The 20,997-nt window shown below is 33.3% G+C and overlaps 2 protein-coding genes across 2 annotated transcripts; both read right to left on the reverse strand.

Annotated features, from left to right (window-relative positions):
• Positions 1-1,996, reverse strand: LOC131005688 (nematode resistance protein-like HSPRO2). Its single transcript, XM_057932719.1, has one exon. The coding sequence runs from the start codon at positions 1,680-1,682 to the stop codon at positions 258-260; it is 1,425 nt and encodes a 474-aa protein (XP_057788702.1). The 5' UTR covers positions 1,683-1,996; the 3' UTR covers positions 1-257.
• A 16,022-nt stretch (positions 1,997-18,018) lies between these two features.
• LOC131005689 (60S acidic ribosomal protein P0) lies at positions 18,019-20,946 on the reverse strand. Its single transcript, XM_057932720.1, has 4 exons — positions 19,809-20,946; positions 19,611-19,679; positions 18,763-18,861; positions 18,019-18,679 (listed from the first exon to the last, which is right to left on the reverse strand). The coding sequence occupies exons 1-4, from the start codon at positions 20,064-20,066 to the stop codon at positions 18,140-18,142; spliced, it is 966 nt and encodes a 321-aa protein (XP_057788703.1). The 5' UTR covers positions 20,067-20,946; the 3' UTR covers positions 18,019-18,139.
• Between the last annotated feature and the right edge of the window lie 51 nt (positions 20,947-20,997).

The following is a 20,997-nucleotide window of genomic DNA, read 5'->3' on the forward strand; positions in this document are numbered from 1 at the left end:
TTCAGAAAATAATTGATTCTTCATACTATATACAAACGCGAACAAACTACATTTAACACGTGTACTATAGAAATAATTCAACAAAATTGTGAGTCAAAATTTTACAAACGAAAAAATAAATGATAACAAGATTGCAACCAATAATAATTCTGTAGTAAAATCCACGGCCTAGATCCTTCGCGTTTGACTAATACATAGGTGCGTGCGCGTATGTCGACAGGACGAGTCATCGCCCGAACTCACCACCGAGTCACGATTCACGAAGCACTCCGCCGCCGCCGCTCGGGACTATACCTTCCCGCCTCATGGCTCCACCGCTCCCCGAGAAACGTCTTTGCAGCGTCTAAGCTCGGGAAGTAGGTCGGCTCTAGAAATATCTGGCTCAACAGATCGCCGGATTCGACATTTGCCTTCGCCTCCAAGCTCCCCACGACCACTGCCAGCAGCTGCTTGTAACAGAAGTAAAATCTCTTCACCGCCGCCTCCACCGCCTGCATCGCCTGCAGCAGGTGGATTTTCGCGAACTCCTCCTTTCTCCGGTACAGCTCCATTGCGGCGTTCTGTATCCTAGGACCGCCGGTCGGGTCAACCTCCACCTCCAAAACCGTCGGCACCGTGTGCTTTAGATCCTTGGACGATTTCGTGATCTCGACGAGGTCGCGCGATCTGAAGCAGAAGAGCTCCGAATCGGAAGTCGCTTTGATCATGAGCTGATTTTTCAGCCGCAGGAAATCATCTGGATCCATCAACAGGTGCAGATCTTCTATCTGATTGATGATCCCCCACACCTTCTCCAGCAACCAGCAATGACTCGCCGCTCTCTCGTAGCGCCGCGAATCGATCTCGTCGCCGATTCTCGCGAGTAGCTGCTTGGCGACTCGGATCCAAGACTCGAGAACCTGATGCGTGGAGTAGAGCGTCCGGTTCTCCAAATTCTTCGAGTCGACGTCGTCGATGGGGCATCTCTTCAACGCGTGCACCGCCGTCGGCTTGCAGATGAGGTCGTAATTGAGGCTTGGCTTGCCGCTCAGGTTCGGTTCTCCCAACCCGAGCGTGTACGGGCACCCCTGCATCTGGCACTCGATCGCGTACTGGATTTTCCGCGCCACGTCCTCGAACTTGTGCCACGCGGCGAGCTGCGGCAGCAGGCTCTCCTCGCTGACGTGGCTCACCACCACCGTGTCGTCCGCCATCTTCCACACCTCCGCCGAGCTGTTCGTCGGCGCTAGCGCGCCGGCGGAGGATGACAGATCCACGATCGGAATAGTAGCTCGCGTCTCGCCGTCGTCCTCGTCGTCCTCGCATAATTGCGCGATGATCTCGATCTCGCTCATCGCAAGAGCTTCGAGCCTCCGCCGCCATTCCCGCCGGTTGGCGTACGGCCTCGCGTCGGACAGAACGGTCGAGATGAACCGGAAGGTAATCTCGAGGCCGGTAAAAGCCGGTTTGAGAACCGACTCGCTCTTCCATTCAGGAAACTCGGTAGCTTCCCATAGCTTCCTCAGCTCCGGAAGGCGGAGATAGTGTTCGTACGCCGAACACGACGAGTCCGACGCCGCCGCCAGCTCAGCGAGGCGGAGCTTCAGCGGTGGAATCGTAATCTGGAGCTTGTTGGAGAATTTCGGCGACTTGTTGGAGATCTCGGAGCCGATCATCTTAGTTTTCCAATCCAAATCCACCATTGCTCATGAACGTTATCCCCACAATTTAATTTGATTTTTGATTTGAATTTGAATTGTTATCTGTGGTTTGAGAAGAGGAAATGAGGGGGGAAGGGTATATATAGAGGAGTCGGGGAAATGGGGGACAGAAACAGGGGAAAGGCGTGTGGAAGAAATTGTGAAGGCGCGGCGGTGGGAATTATTATTATTTAATTAATTTCAGAATGGAATTAATTAATAATGAGAATTCTTGTATTTTGAAAGCTTATCCATATACGGATATACCTAACGCAGTAGGTTGTGGATTATTAAATTGACGAATGTGTCCTTGGATTGGAAATTGGACCACGGTCGTGTAATGTTTCGCATTTCAATTAAGTCTGCTCGTGGAGGAAATAACCTACTACGCTTCGCTGGCCTTCCACCCAATACCTTACTGCCGCGTGTCGGAGTATGTGTTAGGGATGGTTGCCACTACTGCGTATATCATTATTTTTTACCCGGATAAATATAAACAATTTTAGTATTTTTATCGACTCGGAACATACAAATTCATTATAAATATTGTAATGAGAATAAAGAAATATTGTAAATCAAATAGTGGAACGCGTAGTCTCTCTGGAGATGATCAGTATCCTTGAAGTTAAAAGTTTTAATATTCATATCCTACTAAGAGCACTCCCAGCAGATCACCTAAATGCATCACTAACTCTAAATTTAAGCTAAAACAATTGAAAATAAGATAAAAAAATGCATCCATCAGATCACCTAAATTGGATGGGGCCCACAAAAAATTTTACACCTGCCTAAATTCAATCTTAAATTTACACCCACCCTAAATTTATTTTAAGCTTATAATTAGTAGGGCTCACATATAATTATTGTTTTTATGTAGAAAATAGGAGATCTGGTGTATGTATTTATAAAATCGAGTTCCTAAAATTAAATAGGGAAGCTTTAGGGAGGAATATATGAGCATAATTTTGGAATTTCTGCTGGGAGTACTGCTCTAATGTTTTATAAATAGGATTTTATTAAGTTTAATTTCTGAATTGTGTAATTTATTCATCGTGCCTTCTTTGCAAGTTATAAATACAAAAAAATATAGAACAACATATAAAAGTATATAAGAAGATGAAAAATATTAACATGTTTTCTATATGTAGTGACTTATAGATAAATAAAATCTTGTACAGTAAGAAGAACTAAATGCATTATTTATTATTTTAAAAAATAAAGACTTGGTCCACATGAGGTTGAGTAATTGGAGTTGATTGGGGATTGCGTACTATGATTATTCCATGAATGCTTCCCAATTAGGATCTTTCGTTTATTGCTCTAATCTCTCTGTCTTTTTCATTTTGATCATTTAATAAAGGGACATTAAATTCTTTTCCTAAATTTAGGATATAGTATGTATGGACATCATTTTCGTGGAAGCCACCGAATCGCCATTTAACCTAAATATAGTAGTATATAACAAGCTTTTCAATCAAATAAAAAAAGAAAAACTTGAAAACTAGAGCCAATATTAATCTTTTTTATCAAATAAAAAATGAAAACTTGAAAACTAGAGCCAACTATACGTTCACAGTGTTGTTTGTGAAAAGGACTGCAGCCAACTGTTAAAAGTCCAAAGTTTTGGAACTCGAGTTGAAACTGGCACTTTTTTTTTGCCAGAATTTCTGTTTTACATTGTCTAATTCCTTTTTAGGTGCAAATCAACTGACTACGCGATAAAACCTGAAAATTTTATAGAAAAATAAATAAATTAATAAACCGCCTTATCATCAATATATGAAATAGCTATGATGGAGTATGTTTTTTTAACTAGTTTTGTTCCCGTGTGTAATGTACGGTGATAATTATTTAATTAATTAGTAAAAATAAAAAGTACTACTCCAAAAATATTCGGTGTATTAAGTACTAAAATAAATAAATAAATAATTTTTTCGAATCCAAAAATAGTAAAATAATTTTGATGAGAAAGCACAGCTTACTATTTTTGGAAACGATTCTACTTTTATATATAGATATAGATTTTTATTCATTTTATTTATTAGAGTCGAAATGAGGTGTTTCATGTCCAAAGGTATATAATTGTCCAAACGAGAGAAATCAATATTATATCAGTAGTCATTTAATTAGTTGTGCTAATTTATAATGACATCAATTAGACCTATAGCAATTCAAGTTAGTGTTCAAGTTAATTGAAGGGATATTCGGATCGTCTTATTTTATCTTCGTTGTAAATGGATTATCAAATTAAGAAAGACAATATGAGGATTAATAAATTCCTAATTTGGTTGGCCAGCAGCACTGAAAGAGAATATGCTTCGAGATTGTTAAATAAAATGGTAGATGATGAGACAAAGATTTATGTAGTTAAGTGTTGAGTAAAAAAGGATATGCTCTTACAAAGCAGATTTTTGTCCTAAATGTTGTATTACGAATGAACTTTTGTCCTAAATGTTGTATTACGGATGAACTTTTGTCCTAAATGTTGTTGTAAGAACGTAAGCAATGCAGCCAAATTTGGTCTCTCTTTAATTTTATTTTTTCCTTTTAGAATCTTATTCATGTAAATGATTTCTCTCTTGTATTTAGTTTTGGGCTCGTTCCTGAAGGATATTCTTTCGACATTAGTTCTCCTCGAATATATTCTATGTCAAAAGTCTAATTAATTCTTGTGTTAATTACAAGGATCAACTAAGTTTTATCAAGCAAATATATTACTCACTCCATTCCAGCAAAGTTGAATTGTATTTTTTTTTTTTGGGTTGTCCCAACGAAGTTGAGTTACTTTTATTTTTGTGGCAAAAATTATAGTGCCTCCCGTCACACTAAAATCGGCTCAATTCTGTTGAGTACGAAAATTTAGGATAATGTGTAAATTGAATATAAGTGATAGAGCCCACAACTTTTCAAGAGTTAAATATTGTCTTTTATGTAAATGAGAGAATTTTAATGGAACATCCCAAAATAGATTTAAATATAGAGTAATTTAAAAATAATCAAAATCACTAATTATATAGATAACCACTTAACCACAAAATATAAATATACTTAAACAATTAAACACTAATTCCTTAAATCTCATGCTAAAAAAACGCTTCAATTTTGGCGGGACGGAGGGAGTATATATAAGCAAACTAATATGCATGTAGAACGATGAAAGTAATATTGTTGGTAAATACTCTTTCGTCTCAACAATTTTTTTGTTTTGTTTTATGTCTCCATGCATGCATAGTTCACTACTTTAATCGAAATTGTGATGGAGATATAGAGAGAGAGATTTGTGGAAGATGGTCTACTTTTAAGCCCTAACATGAACCATATGGTAGTATAATAATTCGATTGAACTTAGGAGGTGTAATCTACTCGAATTAAGTTGATCCAATAGTGCAAATTCAACAAATCTTAGCTCAATTCTTGGCCAAATTCCTTAGAAGCAAAAAATACAACAATAATTAGTGTGCGAGTGTTGACCTAGAGGTAGGAGATTAATGCCAAAGACCTAAGATTTTGAGTTCGAATCCTCCATCGTGCAGTCTTTAAATTTCTTTATTTACTTATATAATTTATCAAAAAATAAAATACAACAATAATTAAAAGAAGGAAACAAGTATTACGAGTAGTAGTGCTGGATAATAGCACCTAACGCTATTCTTTAGCATCTGATCCGGAATGATACATAGTCAAACTTTATAGTACCAAATAGAAATAATGATTTAATTCTTCAAAAAAAGAAAAATAAATAATGATTTAAATTACACAAAGGAAGGAGAAAAGAAAAGTTGAAAACTTTGCTGTTCATAGTCAACAATTTGAGTTCAATTCAAAAAAAAAAAAAATCAACATTTTGAGTTGTTTTAGAAATAGTCAAAAATTGAGAAGTCATATATATATATATATATATATATATATATATATATATATATAGGGACGCGCTCCAGTGAGACCCCCTATTTTTCGTGTAACATGAGTACAATGAATAAGACATATAATACTAATGAACAAAACGTATATCTAATGAACAAGATGTACATACTGATGAAAAATAAAATTTAAAAAATTCGTAATGAATAAGACATATATACTGATGAACAGAGCCGTATATACTGATGAACAATGCAGTATATACTGATGAATAACAAAATTTAAAATATTCTGCTCCCTCCAGGATTCGAACCCTGCGAAAAAAAATCACCCTCCAGATACAATATCAACCATATGATTGATAAAATAAACGCACCAGATCGTGCCCTAGATCTCACTAAAATTAGGGGGTCTCATTGGAGCGGCCCCCTATATATATATATATATATATATATATATATATATATATATATATATATATATATATATATATATATATATATATATATATATGGGCGCGCTCCAGTGAGACCCCATATTTTTCTTGTAACATGAGTACAATGAATAAGACATATAATACTAATGAACAAAACATATATCTAATGAACAAGATGTATATACTGATGAAAAATAAAATTTAAAAAATTCGTAATAAATAAGACATATATACTGATGAACAGGGCCGTATATACTGATGAATAATGCAGTATATACTGATGAATAACAAAATTAAAAATATTCTGCTCCCTCCAGGATTCGAACCCTGCAAAAAAAAATCACCCTCCAAATACAATATCAGTCATATGATTGATAAAATAAACGCATCAGATCGTGCCCTAGATCTTACTAAAATTAGGGGGTCTCATTGGAGCGGCCCCCTATATATATATGTATATATATATAGGGAGTGGTTCAATTGAGAAGCTCAAATGTGTTGAGAAGTTGAGAAGCAATCTAATAGATGAACATGTCAGTACATTTTGATGAACATGACAATTAGACCCCGGATCAATAAATTCTTTGAACAAACCAAATATAATTGACGAACATACGAATCTATTTAATTTGTTAAAAAATACGCCACCACCAAGGATCGAACCCCATATCAAACCCGTGTTCATAAAAATTAATTGACATGTTCATCTATTAGATTGCTTCTCAGCTTCTCAAAACATTTGAGCTTCTCAATAAAACCTAACCCTATATATATATATATATATTTGCAATTAAGTCGGTTAAATAAGAGATAATGGAAAAGAAAGAGTTGGAGGGATGGAATGGGCAATGAAATATGAATATTTTGTGTTTGAAAATAGAAAATAGAACAAGGATGATATTTCATAGTTAATATGATTCATCTTTAGCTTCAAAATAAAAGAAAATAGAACAAGGGCGAAAGCGTCATTTGACAAGGTCCGAGCGTGGAACAAGAGTGGAAATGTATCCGTTAGTTTGGGATAAGGGAAGACCAAAAAACACACACACGCAGTTTCAAAGTTTGGCGGGCGAAAACATTCGTTAAACGGTCTTCACACTTCGTTTTGAGAAATTGCGCCTCATTCCTCGTTTCCGTGGTCCCCATCTTCACTATTTGACGCTGCTCTTTTCATAACATTATCCATAATATGTACAAATGCGTCCAAAATGGGAGAATTGCGTTATAAAATAAATATCACAATTTAATACTAATATTAAACACTACCGAGATACTGTTTTTGTTACAAACTTAAATTTAAAAGCATTACGATGCATAATGAAAAGGCGCTTAGGGTGGGCGGGATTAGGTAAAAAATTTGGGGGTTTCAAAATTTAAATAATAGTACTATATATTTATATAAATTTATTATTACGAGAAAATTTTAATTCCATTAATGTGGTGTAGTGATAAATGTTAATGTTTGTATTATGGGTGATCAAGGTTTCATCTTCTCTAAATGCATTTTTGTTTTAGTTGGGGGAGTTGGGAAGGGGGAGTTCCTGAAATAAGTTTCTCTTTTTTCTTTTTGGGACGTCCCCCAAATAAGTTCGTCTTTTTTCTTTTCATTTTTGGACAACTACCATACCACTAATAATACTTTATTTATTCTTACTTTTCATTTTTTCACCACTCACAGTACTAATTATAACACCTCTTCATATTTTCACCACTCTCAATACTAATTATAACACATTTTTCTGTACTATCAATACACTTTACTAATTTTCCTTAAAACTCGTGTCGTCCCCAAAGAGGAAGAGGGAGTATATTTTTATCGATAAGCATACATATATCATTTATATATGTATATATTATTTATTTATTTGTTTAAATATATAGAGAATGAGAAATAATATATTTATATGCATTTCTTCCGCCATTTTGATTCACACTTATGAGAAGGGATGACACCTCATCTAAGGTCCTCATTGTTCCATCCCATATTCGGTGAAATAATATTTTATGAGCGAAAATTTAAAATGCCTTACTCCTTCAATTGAAGTATATAAAAAATATCCTCTTTTATAAATACAAGTATCCTATGCTCAACACTTAAATACACTTTTATGTTGATGATTTTTCTTGTCTTTTGTGAAAGTATTTTATATTTAATCAATTTGACAGCTATCGATTGTAAACAAGATTTTTTTTGAAAAATATAATTATTTGACAGCTATTAGTAAAAAATTAATCTAATCAGTAACTAGATCATCTTCCCTTCAGGACGGCCATATCATTTGATCGGATGGATCAACATCAAAAGATACTTAAATCTTTTCATTTAATTTTAGCATAAATGCTTGTGTTTATATACACAAAAAGTATTTCTCATATACAACTCAAGAATTATGACATTTTTACTTATTACACAGTTTTATTCTTTTATCTTTCAAGTAATGCTATTATTGCAATTGCAATGAGTTTCCCACACTCATCTCCTCAAAAATATATTTTTCAAAGTGCATTTAGTTTGAGGCAGCCCAACTACTATACCATACATACTACTTTCCACAAATTATAAATAAGGGGGCCAGCACGTGCGAGTCATGGACGGCCACGTGGATGTAGTGGTGACGTGTGGCCCAGTTGCCGTGGCCAAAGATGGTTGGCTCATCGGTGCCAGATCTCCTACGACAATTAATGAGAAAAATAATCGCTTAGATTTTGCAGTTGAGCTTTTTTTTACAAGGGCTTGTTTGGCTTGCAAGTTCAGATAGAGACAGGCGTCGCCGTGATTTCAAATTTCTTCCACTTTAGATAGCACCTTTTTATCTGATTCGCGTGGAACACCTCCTAAAACAGCTGTTATTTTGATGACGAGGCTTTTGAAATTAGTTTTGGTTCTACACTTGCTCCTTAAAAAAAATAAGTATTAAATAATTACCCCCATCTCTCAATATAATATGTTAAAATAATTTTTTGTTACTTTTGTGTATATACTTGGTTTTAGCATCGTCCCAAATGAGAAATTAGATAAGATATTTAATTAATGAAAATAATATTCCATCTGAAATTCTCAAACATTGAGAAATTAATACTCCATCTTTTAACAACAAGACAAATCTCCATTAGATAATGAAATTGTGTTACTTTAACTCAAAGTCTCTTAAAATTCTCTCCTTTTACAATAAAAAATTTATTACGGTCAGTTCGATTTGTTAGATTAAATAAAACTAATCTCTTTTTTTTAAAAAAATATTAAATAAAATTAATCTTATGATATTGTTTGATACATACTTTCAAAATTAAGTTATGGAGTATATAACTAATCATGATTTATGAGTCTTGACCTAATACCCTATAACAAATTTAATCTCATGTTTTAAAGGTTGAGACTTGAGATATACTCCCTCTGTTCCACGAAGCATGATACAGTTTCCTTTTTGGTTTGTCCCACGAAGCTTGACATGTTTTTAAAAATGGCAAAAAAATTACCCTTTATCCACCTTGTCACTTTTTCACCTACCACTCTTAACACACAAAATACTAATTTCTTAATTCCCGTGCCGAAAACAACTGTGTCATGCTTCATGGGACGAAGGGAGTACTCTCTACATTCCCCAAATAATTTCCTACCTTTTCTTTTTGGTCATTACTGAAATAACCTTTTTTCTACTTTAGGACACTATCCACTAATAATAATACCTCATTTACTCTTATATTTTTCTTTTTCACCACTTACTAATTATAACACTTTTTTCACAACTTCTAATACTCCCTCCGTCCTGCTTCAAATAAATCAAAAAAATTGGGTACGGAGACTAAGAATTGTGTGATAAAGGTGTAAAGTGGTGGTGGGACAATCCAAAAACTAGTGTTATATTTTTATATTTGGATTGAGTCATTTAAAGTGGAATAACCCAAAATAAAAATTGAGTCATTTCAAGTGGGGCGGATGGAGTACTAATTATAATATTTTTTCACTACTTTAAGTACATTTAATAATTTTGTCTTAAAACTCATGTTCTTCTTACTATAAAATTATTTGGGGGATAGAGAGAATAGTACTAGTTAATAAAAACGTAAAAAAATCACTCCCTCCGTCCCGCTAAAAGTGGCCACATTTCCTTTTTGGGTGTCCCATTAAAAGTGACTACTTTCTAAAAATGGCAAAAGTTTACTTTAATTAAGTCAACAATTACTCACTAATTTGGTCAACAATTGTAGGCCACTTTCTAAAAATTACTCACTAATTTTGGTGGGTCACACTCAATTAAAACATAACAATCCCCTTCTTAATCTCCGTGCCGAAACAAATGTGGCCGCTTTTAGCGGGATGAAGGGAGTAGAATATTGTAATTGATAAATTTAAAAGTTTGGATGAATTGATAAAATCATTAAAAGTTGGGAAGATTGGATCATTAACCCGTCATCGAATAAAAGAATTTATTAAAGATAGTAGTAATAGATAAGTACTTCATCTGTTCCATTGATCTTATTCCGTATTTCTTTTTTGTTTGTTCCACTGATTTTGTTCCATTTCTATAAATAGTACTAATAATTAGCTAAACAATAAGAATTCTTAATTATCTCATCTCTTCTACTTTATCACTTTCTCTTTCATACTTTATCACTTTATTATTTTATTTCTCCTACTTTATTACCTTTCATCTCCTACTTTATCAATTACTAATATATACCTTATTACCTACACACTTAAAACATTAATAATATTCTCCTTAATAATTGTACCGAAACTAAATGGGACAAGCTTAATGGGATAGAGGGTGTTTATGAATGGAGAAGTAGATAGATAATTACAGTTGCAAAAACATAGGATTTGGTTGGAAAGTCGTAGGGGGTTGACTCAGTAAGCGTGTCAAAGTGATATATATCGTGGTTGGTTTCCTAGGGGGCAAGCATAGCATGTGTTGTTCCGATTATGCCCTTCTTTTCTCGACCAATTTTCTCTCTAATTCTTTTTAGGGTCACCATTTTTCTCTTGTCTCTAGACACAACATGTCAAACGTTATTCTGCGCTTAAGCCGCAATTATTGAAATAAAACTCATCTTCGATTTTTCCTTCTTTCTAGATTTTCCAAATCAAAATACTCTTCAGATTAGGCTCCCAAAACAAAAAGAAAATTACTATTTCAGATTAGTATTGACTATGCCACCATTAATGGTATAACGATCTTAAATTCCGCGATTGATGTCGCTTCCCGTTTATAAAGTTCTAAGAAAAATTAAATAACTCCTTTTTTAAAAGAAAATAAATAATAAAAAAATCAGTAAATTTATTATATTATGGAAGTATGTATTTTTTATGCATTATACTCCCCGCCATTTTTATTAAATATCGTACGTTTTGTGATATTGGCTAACCTACAGGATATTACAAGATTTTGATTTTGATTGCCAATACTATCCTCGTTTAATTCACATATTTATGTATATTAAATTCATTTTATTTCCCCAATGAATATGATACATGCACGCCGTTTTCTTTTAAAGTTCCATCCAATGGATTAACTATCATTATTTGAGATTTTTTGGGTACAAGAAAGAAATTGTTAATTGATGTGCCTCATCTTAAAACGACATATATATATAAAAAAAAAGGGACGAGTAACATATTTACGATATACTCTCTCCGTCCAGCTAACTTGATCAATATTCATTTTTAGATTATTTTAACTAAATTAATCAATTTTGCTTATATAAAATAAATATAAGTAAGGAAACATCTAATCACTTATTCATTTTATTATCAAGTGCATTTTTTGTGAGTTATTACCAAACACACTTAAAACACTAATATTTTAAATTTCGTGTTGAAAAGAATATTATTTGTTAAATTTAAGAGTCGCACATATCTCACATGTATAGTTTAGCTAGTAGCATAATGATAAGTAGTTAATGTTCATTGTCTAAGATCCTGTGTTCGAGCTTGGACTTTAAAATTTATTTATTTATTTGTATAATTTACCATTGCTATGCACTCTCCCCAAATATACTAAATTATCTAGGACCGGTACTAACGTAAAATGTCGGACAAATAAGGGAATAATATGTCAAAAATCTCACAATTCCGGAACTTGTAGCTTGACTTAAAAAAAAAACTATAAATTACAAATACAAAATTACCTATTTATTTATGTTGAAAGTCTCTTGGATTAAGGAGAGAATGGTTTCTGAAATCAAGACAAGGATTTGGGGCTGGAGCTTGGCTTTCAATCTGAAACTGCCCACCTCAGTTTTTAGCAGATGGAACGCAGCTGTTAGTCTGCATGGTTAAGGCTTGTTCTTGTGGTGTCTTGGCTTTCCCTGTTTTTTTCTCCTTCTCTTTTTGTTTCATGCTGTTTGGTTTGTTTCGGTACTTCTTGTACCTTTTTTTTAATAAAGTTTTTTCCCTTATCAAAAAAAAAAAAAAATTATGTTGAAAGTCCAAAACGTATTTTTTTTATATGCAGTAAAAAAATGGTTATGAAACAAATCCAATATGCATTATAGGCCCATGCTATACACCGGAAATTAAATTTGACGAAAAATAGTTTTTTTTTTTTTTTTTTTAATGGTAAAATGTTGCAATAACACAAGTGAGGGTGTTTTTAGACTACATATCTTTTTAATCTAGTTCCGAAACACGATGATCCACTCTTGTCAATTTATTATTTTGTAAGTGAAATACAAATACGAAAAAGAATGTTAAAACAAAATGATTTTAATAAAGTAAAAGCCAATTCCCCTACCAAATTAAACTTTAGCACATAGGCATATAGTCATCGTTTGGGACAAAATGATATAAAGATAGGTTGAGAACATTATCCAATGATTTTGTCCAAAGTTTACTTATCCGATTCTTTTCTTGTTTGGTTTTATATACTTTTTTGGCCTCCGTTTTTATGGATTTGGATTAGAAGCAAACATATCCGCCACCAAATTTTTTCGATTGTTCAACAAATTCTTGATATCTTGTAGGCGTGCTCTCTTTCTACAAGGAAGGAATATGTTATCATTCTCAACAAGCATTTAAAGCTATTTTAAATCCATTTTTTTCCACATGTAAAAGATTTCTTGTTTCTTGTCTTTTAAAGTTCAAATAATACTATTTTGACACAAATTTGAGTTTCTAATTTTTAGAACTAAAAAAAAATCCTTACACTTGATATGATGTTTACTTGAGAGCCCAGCCACTGCATTATAATTATATGCTGCTTTAGAGACAAGATAAAATTGGGGAAAAGGGGGAAAAGAAAGAAAAAAACATATCTGATTGATGAGAATATCAATTACATTATCATGTAGGCAAAAAAATCTATAATTGAAGAGGGTGAACTTTTCGGATTGATTGATTTAAAAGAGAATCAACGATAAACCAATTCAGTTGTAGCTTATTTCATTTTTGTTAATGGTTAATAGGTGTATTTAAATTATTGTTCACAAAAATGTAGACAATGTTAGCTTCAAAAATAAATTAATTAATAGCCCACATTTTTTTGAGCGTCTCATTTTAATATGCCACTTTCTAAAATGAAAAATCAATAGATAATAAATATCCTCACATTTACTCATTATTTACACTTATGGCCTATTAAATTAGAACAAAGAGAATAACTATATATTTTGGCTTCAAGAAAATGTAACTATATTTAATTAGTTTTCTTTTGTTCTTTCTAATTTTATGAGACTGGGATAAAAAATAAATAAATTATATATTACATCAATATTATATTAAATCATTCACTAATGAACTTGTGTACATATACTTCATTTATTGATATTTGTACTCTATGCTTCGTCTATGTTTATAATATTTTTGAATTCTAAAATTGCATATATATCTATAAGAGTTTTCGTTTTAATCATATCTAGAAATTATATAATTTCCTTTTCACCCTTACTATCACTTGAACGTTACAAGTGAGTCTTCTTCAATAATGAGTGACGAACCTATTACCTGGAATTTTCTAATTTATATTTTCATATTATAGAAAACACAATAACTTTGTTCACTACAAAAAAAAAATCAAAATTAAAAACGAACATTAATGACGAAAATAGATCCGATATTAAAAAGGACGGTAATGCCGGATCGAGTTTATATGTTTCTTTTTCTTTTTTTTAGAAATTAAATTTCACATTGAATATCATTTTATTGAAAAATTAAACATAATTTTTATTATTTCAGTCGTTAAACCATAAATAGATAATATACTGCCGGTAAATATCAATTTTTTTTTAAAAAAAATTAAGTACTAGTGACTCTCTGCCCCGTTGAAATCTTGTGAGTAAACCCTTCATATAGCCATAAGTCCAAATATACAACAAAACACATAAATCCCCAACAAAAACTAAGTTAAAGAATGTAAAAGATCAGAGGTAGAGGAAAACTTCGAAAATGAATATGAAACACCCTACTATTTCGAGCAAGCCAGTAAAAAACATTTCTTTTCACAACTTGAAAATGCATGCATACTTATTTGTACATTATGTCAACACATAAAAAGATTTTAACAAGATTGAAGCTATTTCGTTATGATGTTCACACCAACTAAAAGATATTCCCTCCATCCCAACTTTTAGTATCCAATTTTCATTTTTTGGTCGTCCCACGTTTTAGTATCCATTTCTATTTTTAGTAAAAGTAGGTGGGGCCCTTATTCCACTTTAATTATTTTAACACTCACATAAAGGGTGTGACCCTTATTCCACTCACAACACATTCACTCACTTTATTAAAACTCGTGTCACTCTCAACTGGATACTAAAAGCTGAGACGAAGGGAGTATGTTGGAGGAAATTTATAATATTTGTGTTTTTCAGTTATGAATTGAATCGGAGCATTTGTGATCAAGAATTGCGGTAAGTTATGATTATACTATTTGAATTTTCAATTCCCAAGTGATTCGAGTAACTAATTTAATGTCGTGACATTCTAATATTAGAAGAATGATTATCAAATCGTTTGAAATGAGGTGAGAATCACACGGCGTTGACTAATTTTGTTGGTGGTTTTGAGTTGGAAAATAATGGGCATTATAAGGATGTGGTATCATACTATTTTAATTGTAATACAATGAATGGGAATCTTGATAGGATAATAATTGGATAAATGGAAGGATAATTTTTGCGTTAAATTCTGAATGCCCAACGAAGGAAGGTAGAGAAGAGTTATTAAAAGGGTATCTGTATTTCGCCAATCATCAAAAGTTTCACTCCTCACGCAACTTGTCATTGCCTGATTAATGGGAATGTGGGTCCCATAACTACAAAATACCATTATTTTTTGTTTCTGGAATTATATAATATTACTCCATTTATTTGGTTTGAGTTATCGAAAAGGCATCACTTTTCTCAGATGGTGACGTAAAGACCCATGCAATCGTGACCAAGAATAAAATACCCCCCAAAAAAGAAAGAATTAAAGAAAAAATATCACGCATACATTTCATACCGGGAAAAATATAGTTACCTCGCTAATTATTTACGTATTTTTTTTTTAAATTGGCAACTTTTTAAATATGAAGTAACAGTGAACACTACTCACTTTGCTTAGTTGAAGGCAAATTATGCCAACAAAACTGGAATTTAATTATACTAATTCTACTATGTGTGAAGGGACAACATAGCCCCGAATTAGTGTTTTTGATTATTAAAAATACTTTTAGAAAATTAATTGTGAAAGTCAAATTTTAATTTATAATAATTTCAACACTCTCAAATTTATAAGAATCTTAGACTGCATAGGAGAATATGAATTCATGACTTGGCAGCTTTCTTGAAAAAAATAAATAAAAAAAAATTGGAAATACATGTTGGCAAGAAAGGTTTTGATTCACAACTTTACTTAATATATAGAATATAGATTAATCAAATAAATTCTCTCCAACAAGCTTATAATTAGACCAAATAACGTGTATCCTTCACCTTGAGTTTGTGTGGGAATCTCCTATTCAATTCCCCATTATAAAAATACATTGTGGTCATATTGATCAAAATTTCCTCCCAAGATTCGATGATTTTGTGATTGATAAGTTTTTAAATTCCTATGTCTTCTCTCTTCACGAGCTTTAGCTCATGCATCATACTCCCTCCATCCCATTATAATTGGCATATTTCTTTTGAACACGGGTATATAGGAATATAAGATTATAGTGTAAAAGTGTGTGAGACCATATTGTTTATAGTGTAAAATTATTATCAAAAATAGAAATAAGTCAATAATAATGGAACGAGTTGATAAAGTATAAAAATATCGAAACTATTGCAATTTGACAAAATGGGCAAACATCAAATATGGGAAAAGTTGAGATAATGAGGCACCTGCCCATGTGACAATAACTCGAAATGCACATGCTGCTCAATTTTTGTCCTCTCGAGCATATCTCATTCGCTATTATCGGATTCCAAATTATGTGAATTTCAATGGCCTCATCCATATATTATTTCATTTTTTGCAAGAACTGACCTTTTCTTTATGAGACGATTTGGAGGGACTGACTTGACTTATACAACTTGATACTTATAGTAAGTTTATTGTGAGTGTAAGACGTCTATCTAAAAAAGAAGAGGAAAAGGATTTATGATGAACTATCATAAATTAGAGAATTAATTTATACACAAAGTGAAATGCGTGGAAATTTTTAGCTAGTGATGCCCACAGATATGGGTCTTCTACATCCGTTCGCATGGTGCGGATGAATCTGACCCTGCCCAGATCCACGTCCAAACTCGTCTGACCCGATCTGACTCACATTTATTTTTGTTTTCATTTTTTTATGTCTGACTTGTGTAAATGATATTTTTACTGATAACAAATAACGTTCTTATTAAATACAAATGGTGTTTCACAAATAATATTTTTATAAAAGCAAATGATACTTTATATAAAAAAAATAGTACATTATACATTTGTAATGACACCTTTAATAACAAAAAATGATAATTTTAATGTATGCAAATAATATTTTTTATAGAATCAAATAATTTTTTATATAAAAATAAATGATACTTTTAATTTATGCAAATGATACTTTTTAGATGGATTGAAAAGTGTCATAAAAAAATAGAAAAAACGAATCTGACAAACCGGACCTAACTGAATCGGTCGAACCGGACAGTTTGTATCATATAACTGGATGTACAAGAGAAATTGCCTAGCCTGAATATGCGAAGCATGAAAACTTTACCTAATTTCATATTTAAACAAAAAATAAAGTTGTTTTAAACACAATAATTGTATTGTGATGCTAAAATGCTACTGATGTCATCACAATGTACTTTATAAACAAACCATAATATGAAACGTCATTGTCCATCCGAAACTCCAGATTATATTTCACCAACATGAAGAGTTTCTTGAAATTGAAAAAAGAAACAAAAAGAAGAAAGAATCTCTTTCTAGCAGTATTGTTTATAAAATTCATACGCATTATAAATATACGTATTGTCAACATAGCTAAAGACGAGCCTTTTTTCTTTCATAGCCTATATAAATGGTCCAAATTAAGCTGTATCCTATAAAGAGTATTGGTGGGCTATGCCTATTACAGTGGGTGTGATTGATGGGCTGTTTCATTATTTACTAGAATACGAGTTTGGATATTGAGCCCACGTTTGGTTGGGTATTTTTAGAGGTTGGAAAGAGAATCAAATAATTGAATCTATTACTTATTGTTTGATTTGAGTAATGAGATAATCATTACCCTTACTTGAATCACCCAGTTTGTTACCCCTTAAAATAGAGGAGAAATAAAAAAAAGGGAATTCCTTACTACTGATTCATTTACATTGTTAAACCAAACACTCAATAAAAATAATGATTATTGTTATCATTCCACTCTTTTATTCCTTTATTGAAAATACGGAATGGCATCAAGAATTAAATAGAGTACATCGATTTTCTCTATCTAAGATCTAAATGAATATTTTCCTTATTTGACACACAGCTAAATTACCTAAAATTTTATAATACAGCGCATGCAGTTTGACTCTTCTATTAGACTATATAAATAATAATAATAAAAGTGTATGATCAAATGTAAAAAACTACAGAAATGTTTTCAACAGATGACTTAATAAACATCAAAATAATCCAAGTTCCAGCAACAGGTCTAAACAATGCATCAAAAGTTCAAAAAACGAGATACTATAATTCAAAAAGAAACAGACTTGCAACTTAATCAAAGAGACCGAAACCCATGTCATCATCAGACTCCTCCGCAGGCTCATCCTTCTTCTCCTCTTCCTTGGCAGCAGCTGCGGCAGGAGCAGCACCACCATCCGCAGCAGCAGGGGCAGCGGCAACAACAAACTTGCTTGGATCGGCAAGGAATTCCTTGACTTTGTCAGCTTGAGGGAATGAATAATCAGTTTCAACTGCAATGGCCAATGCATTCTTGTAGGCATTGATGAACATGTGCGGTGCAGCCGCAAGCGTCGGGTATGAGATGGCCAGGGACAGGGCTGTAACCATGGAAACACCAATGGCAAACTTCTCAATGAGGTCCTCCTCAGTCATGTCGAGCACCTCCGGACTGAAAACAGTTCCATTGTCATAAACAGAGGTGACAATGAGACCGTAAGAGAAGGGACGGATCCCGAGTTTCGCAAGCAATGCAGCTTCAGAGGAACCCACTTTGTCACCCTTCTTGATAAGCTCAACAGGGGTGATGATTTCAACAGTACCCTTGTTAATCTTGGTGGGGATGTTAAGAACCTGGAAGCATTCGAACAAACATAAGCAACTAAGAGAAGGAAAGGGAGGTACTTCAAACAACAAGAAAATTCAATTCAAAATACCTGGAAGAAAGAAGTCTGTGATGGATCGAGACCAGTGTTGCCAGGAGGGACAACGACATCAATTGGAGCAACCAGACCAACACGAGCAGGCGCTCCAACCTGTTTGTGAGCAAAATATTTGACAAAAACTATATTAGTATTATAAAGGGCGCAAGACATGTAAAAGTTCCGGATTTGCAAAATAGAATCAAAAGTTTTTCAACATTAAACAAGTATCTGAAACATGAAACTATACTTCCAGCTCCAAAATCACTCCTATGGATCATCTCAATCACAGCTTGTGTTAACTCAATAGCACATGCCGCACACCAGATCAATTCATAGATTTATCAACAATAAAGATTGCAGTGTATTATTTATGAGCAAAAAAAATTATGAGCTCTCCATGTATCAAATTTCAGGGCAAGAATCAGCTCAGGTCAAAGACATAAATTACTTAAAAGAGTAAAGTTTGTAATACATGAAGATATTAAACTAGAAAACAACAGTTACTAGATTGAGCATTACTACAAAATTAAATTTCTAACTAAATTAAACAATGCTGAGCTCTCAATAACGATAATTAACTGTTATAAGTAAAGCGGTCGGAAAGATGAACTATTCGACAGGTTAATGCAAAAATTTATCAGAACAAACGTACACAGTGTAATCTGATTCAAAGGACAAAATTAATCCCAACATAAAAATATGGAATCTAAGAAATTCTAAATTCTAGGCAAATTTGGAAAGAAAAATTAGGTAAAACAAGAACAATAGCTATTTCAAAGTTAAACGTCACAGACACTAACCACACACAGTTTAAAACCGATAGAAAAGAAAAAAAAAATTAAATAGTTTGTTTAGTTCACCTTGTATTTGGCAACCTCCTCACTGACTTCCTTCAAATCACCCTTGGTGAAGATCAATCCAACGTTTCCCTGTCCAAATAGAAACAAAAATTAGAAAATAAATTACCTATATGTAATCTCGATACTCTTTTTCAATCTAAATGCACATAATTCATACTATAACACAAAAATTATCAAACAAAGGAAAATCAAACTCACAACGAGGAGAGGAATCAGGTTGAGGATAGCCTTGTTCCCGGTCTTCTCAGCGTGGATGCGAACAGATCTCTTCATCATAGTGTTCTTTCCCATGAGAACCACGGAGTCGCCTCTCAGACCTTTCCTGATGTTCTGGAGCTGGGTTGAACCGACGTTGTCGGCAAACACCACCAGAATCTGAGTGTACTCATCGATAAATTGGCAGAGCCTCTGATCGTAGGCAAGCTTCTTGTCGCTCTTTGACAATTTGGGGGCCATTTCTTCTGAACTACAACAACAGTCTAATGTACGAAACCCTAGATATGAACAGAGGAGGTACAAAACTGAGGGCCAAGACGGAGCGGCGGTGGCTAAGTCAAGGCGGACAGCGGTGTCGCCGTCACTTTAACCTCTTCGATTCAGATTTGGGGCTTTCTGTGCGTGGACGGAGACGAGAAACTAAAACCCTAAACTGCTGGTGAGAAATTTGGATGGGCGAATTAGATTTTATAGGTTCAAATTGCTTGACCTAAAATTGACGGTTGAGATTGGCGTATAGTATTTTGATCTGACGGCTGCTGCTGTGTGTGGGCGAATTGGGTGCTTGTGCTTTTCTTTTGGGCTTTCCTTGTGTAACAGGCCTATTATTTTTAATGGGATTAGAATTGTTGGGGCCTATTATTTTAGTGTAATGGTGTAATTGGCATAATGTGTCAAATTTGCTACTAACGACTTAATATTTTCGTCCCACAACAACGTGTTTTTTACATATTTCTTAATCTTCGTGCGCAAATTATTTGAATAAAATAAGATAACATACCATTTAAGATTATGGAATTGTTGTGCCCAAAAATAATACCTATAACGGAAAACAATAAGAACACAAAAAATGACAATGGAATGTGGAACTTTGTATTTGATTTATGCGCGAGTCTATATGAACAAGAAAGCTATGATTGACCATGCCTTTACATTAGAGTTTTACATGTACTTTAAGTAATATCTATAAATTATAGTAATAGGAAAATGACTCTATTTAATCTTAGAATATAACTATAATTCTTCATGTCTATTCTCATACCTTTATGTTGATCTTCTAGTCTTGGATTGAGAGGGAGGTATTGGGCCCTTCATGTCGGACTGGGCTTTGTAGTGTTTGGCTTCTTCGATTTTGTACTGCATCCTTTCTGGGCTTAAGCAGCGTTGTTCT

The sequence above is a fragment of the Salvia miltiorrhiza genome, chromosome 1 (genome assembly GCF_028751815.1).
Source record: "Salvia miltiorrhiza cultivar Shanhuang (shh) chromosome 1, IMPLAD_Smil_shh, whole genome shotgun sequence".
Lineage (NCBI taxonomy): Eukaryota > Viridiplantae > Streptophyta > Magnoliopsida > Lamiales > Lamiaceae > Salvia > Salvia miltiorrhiza.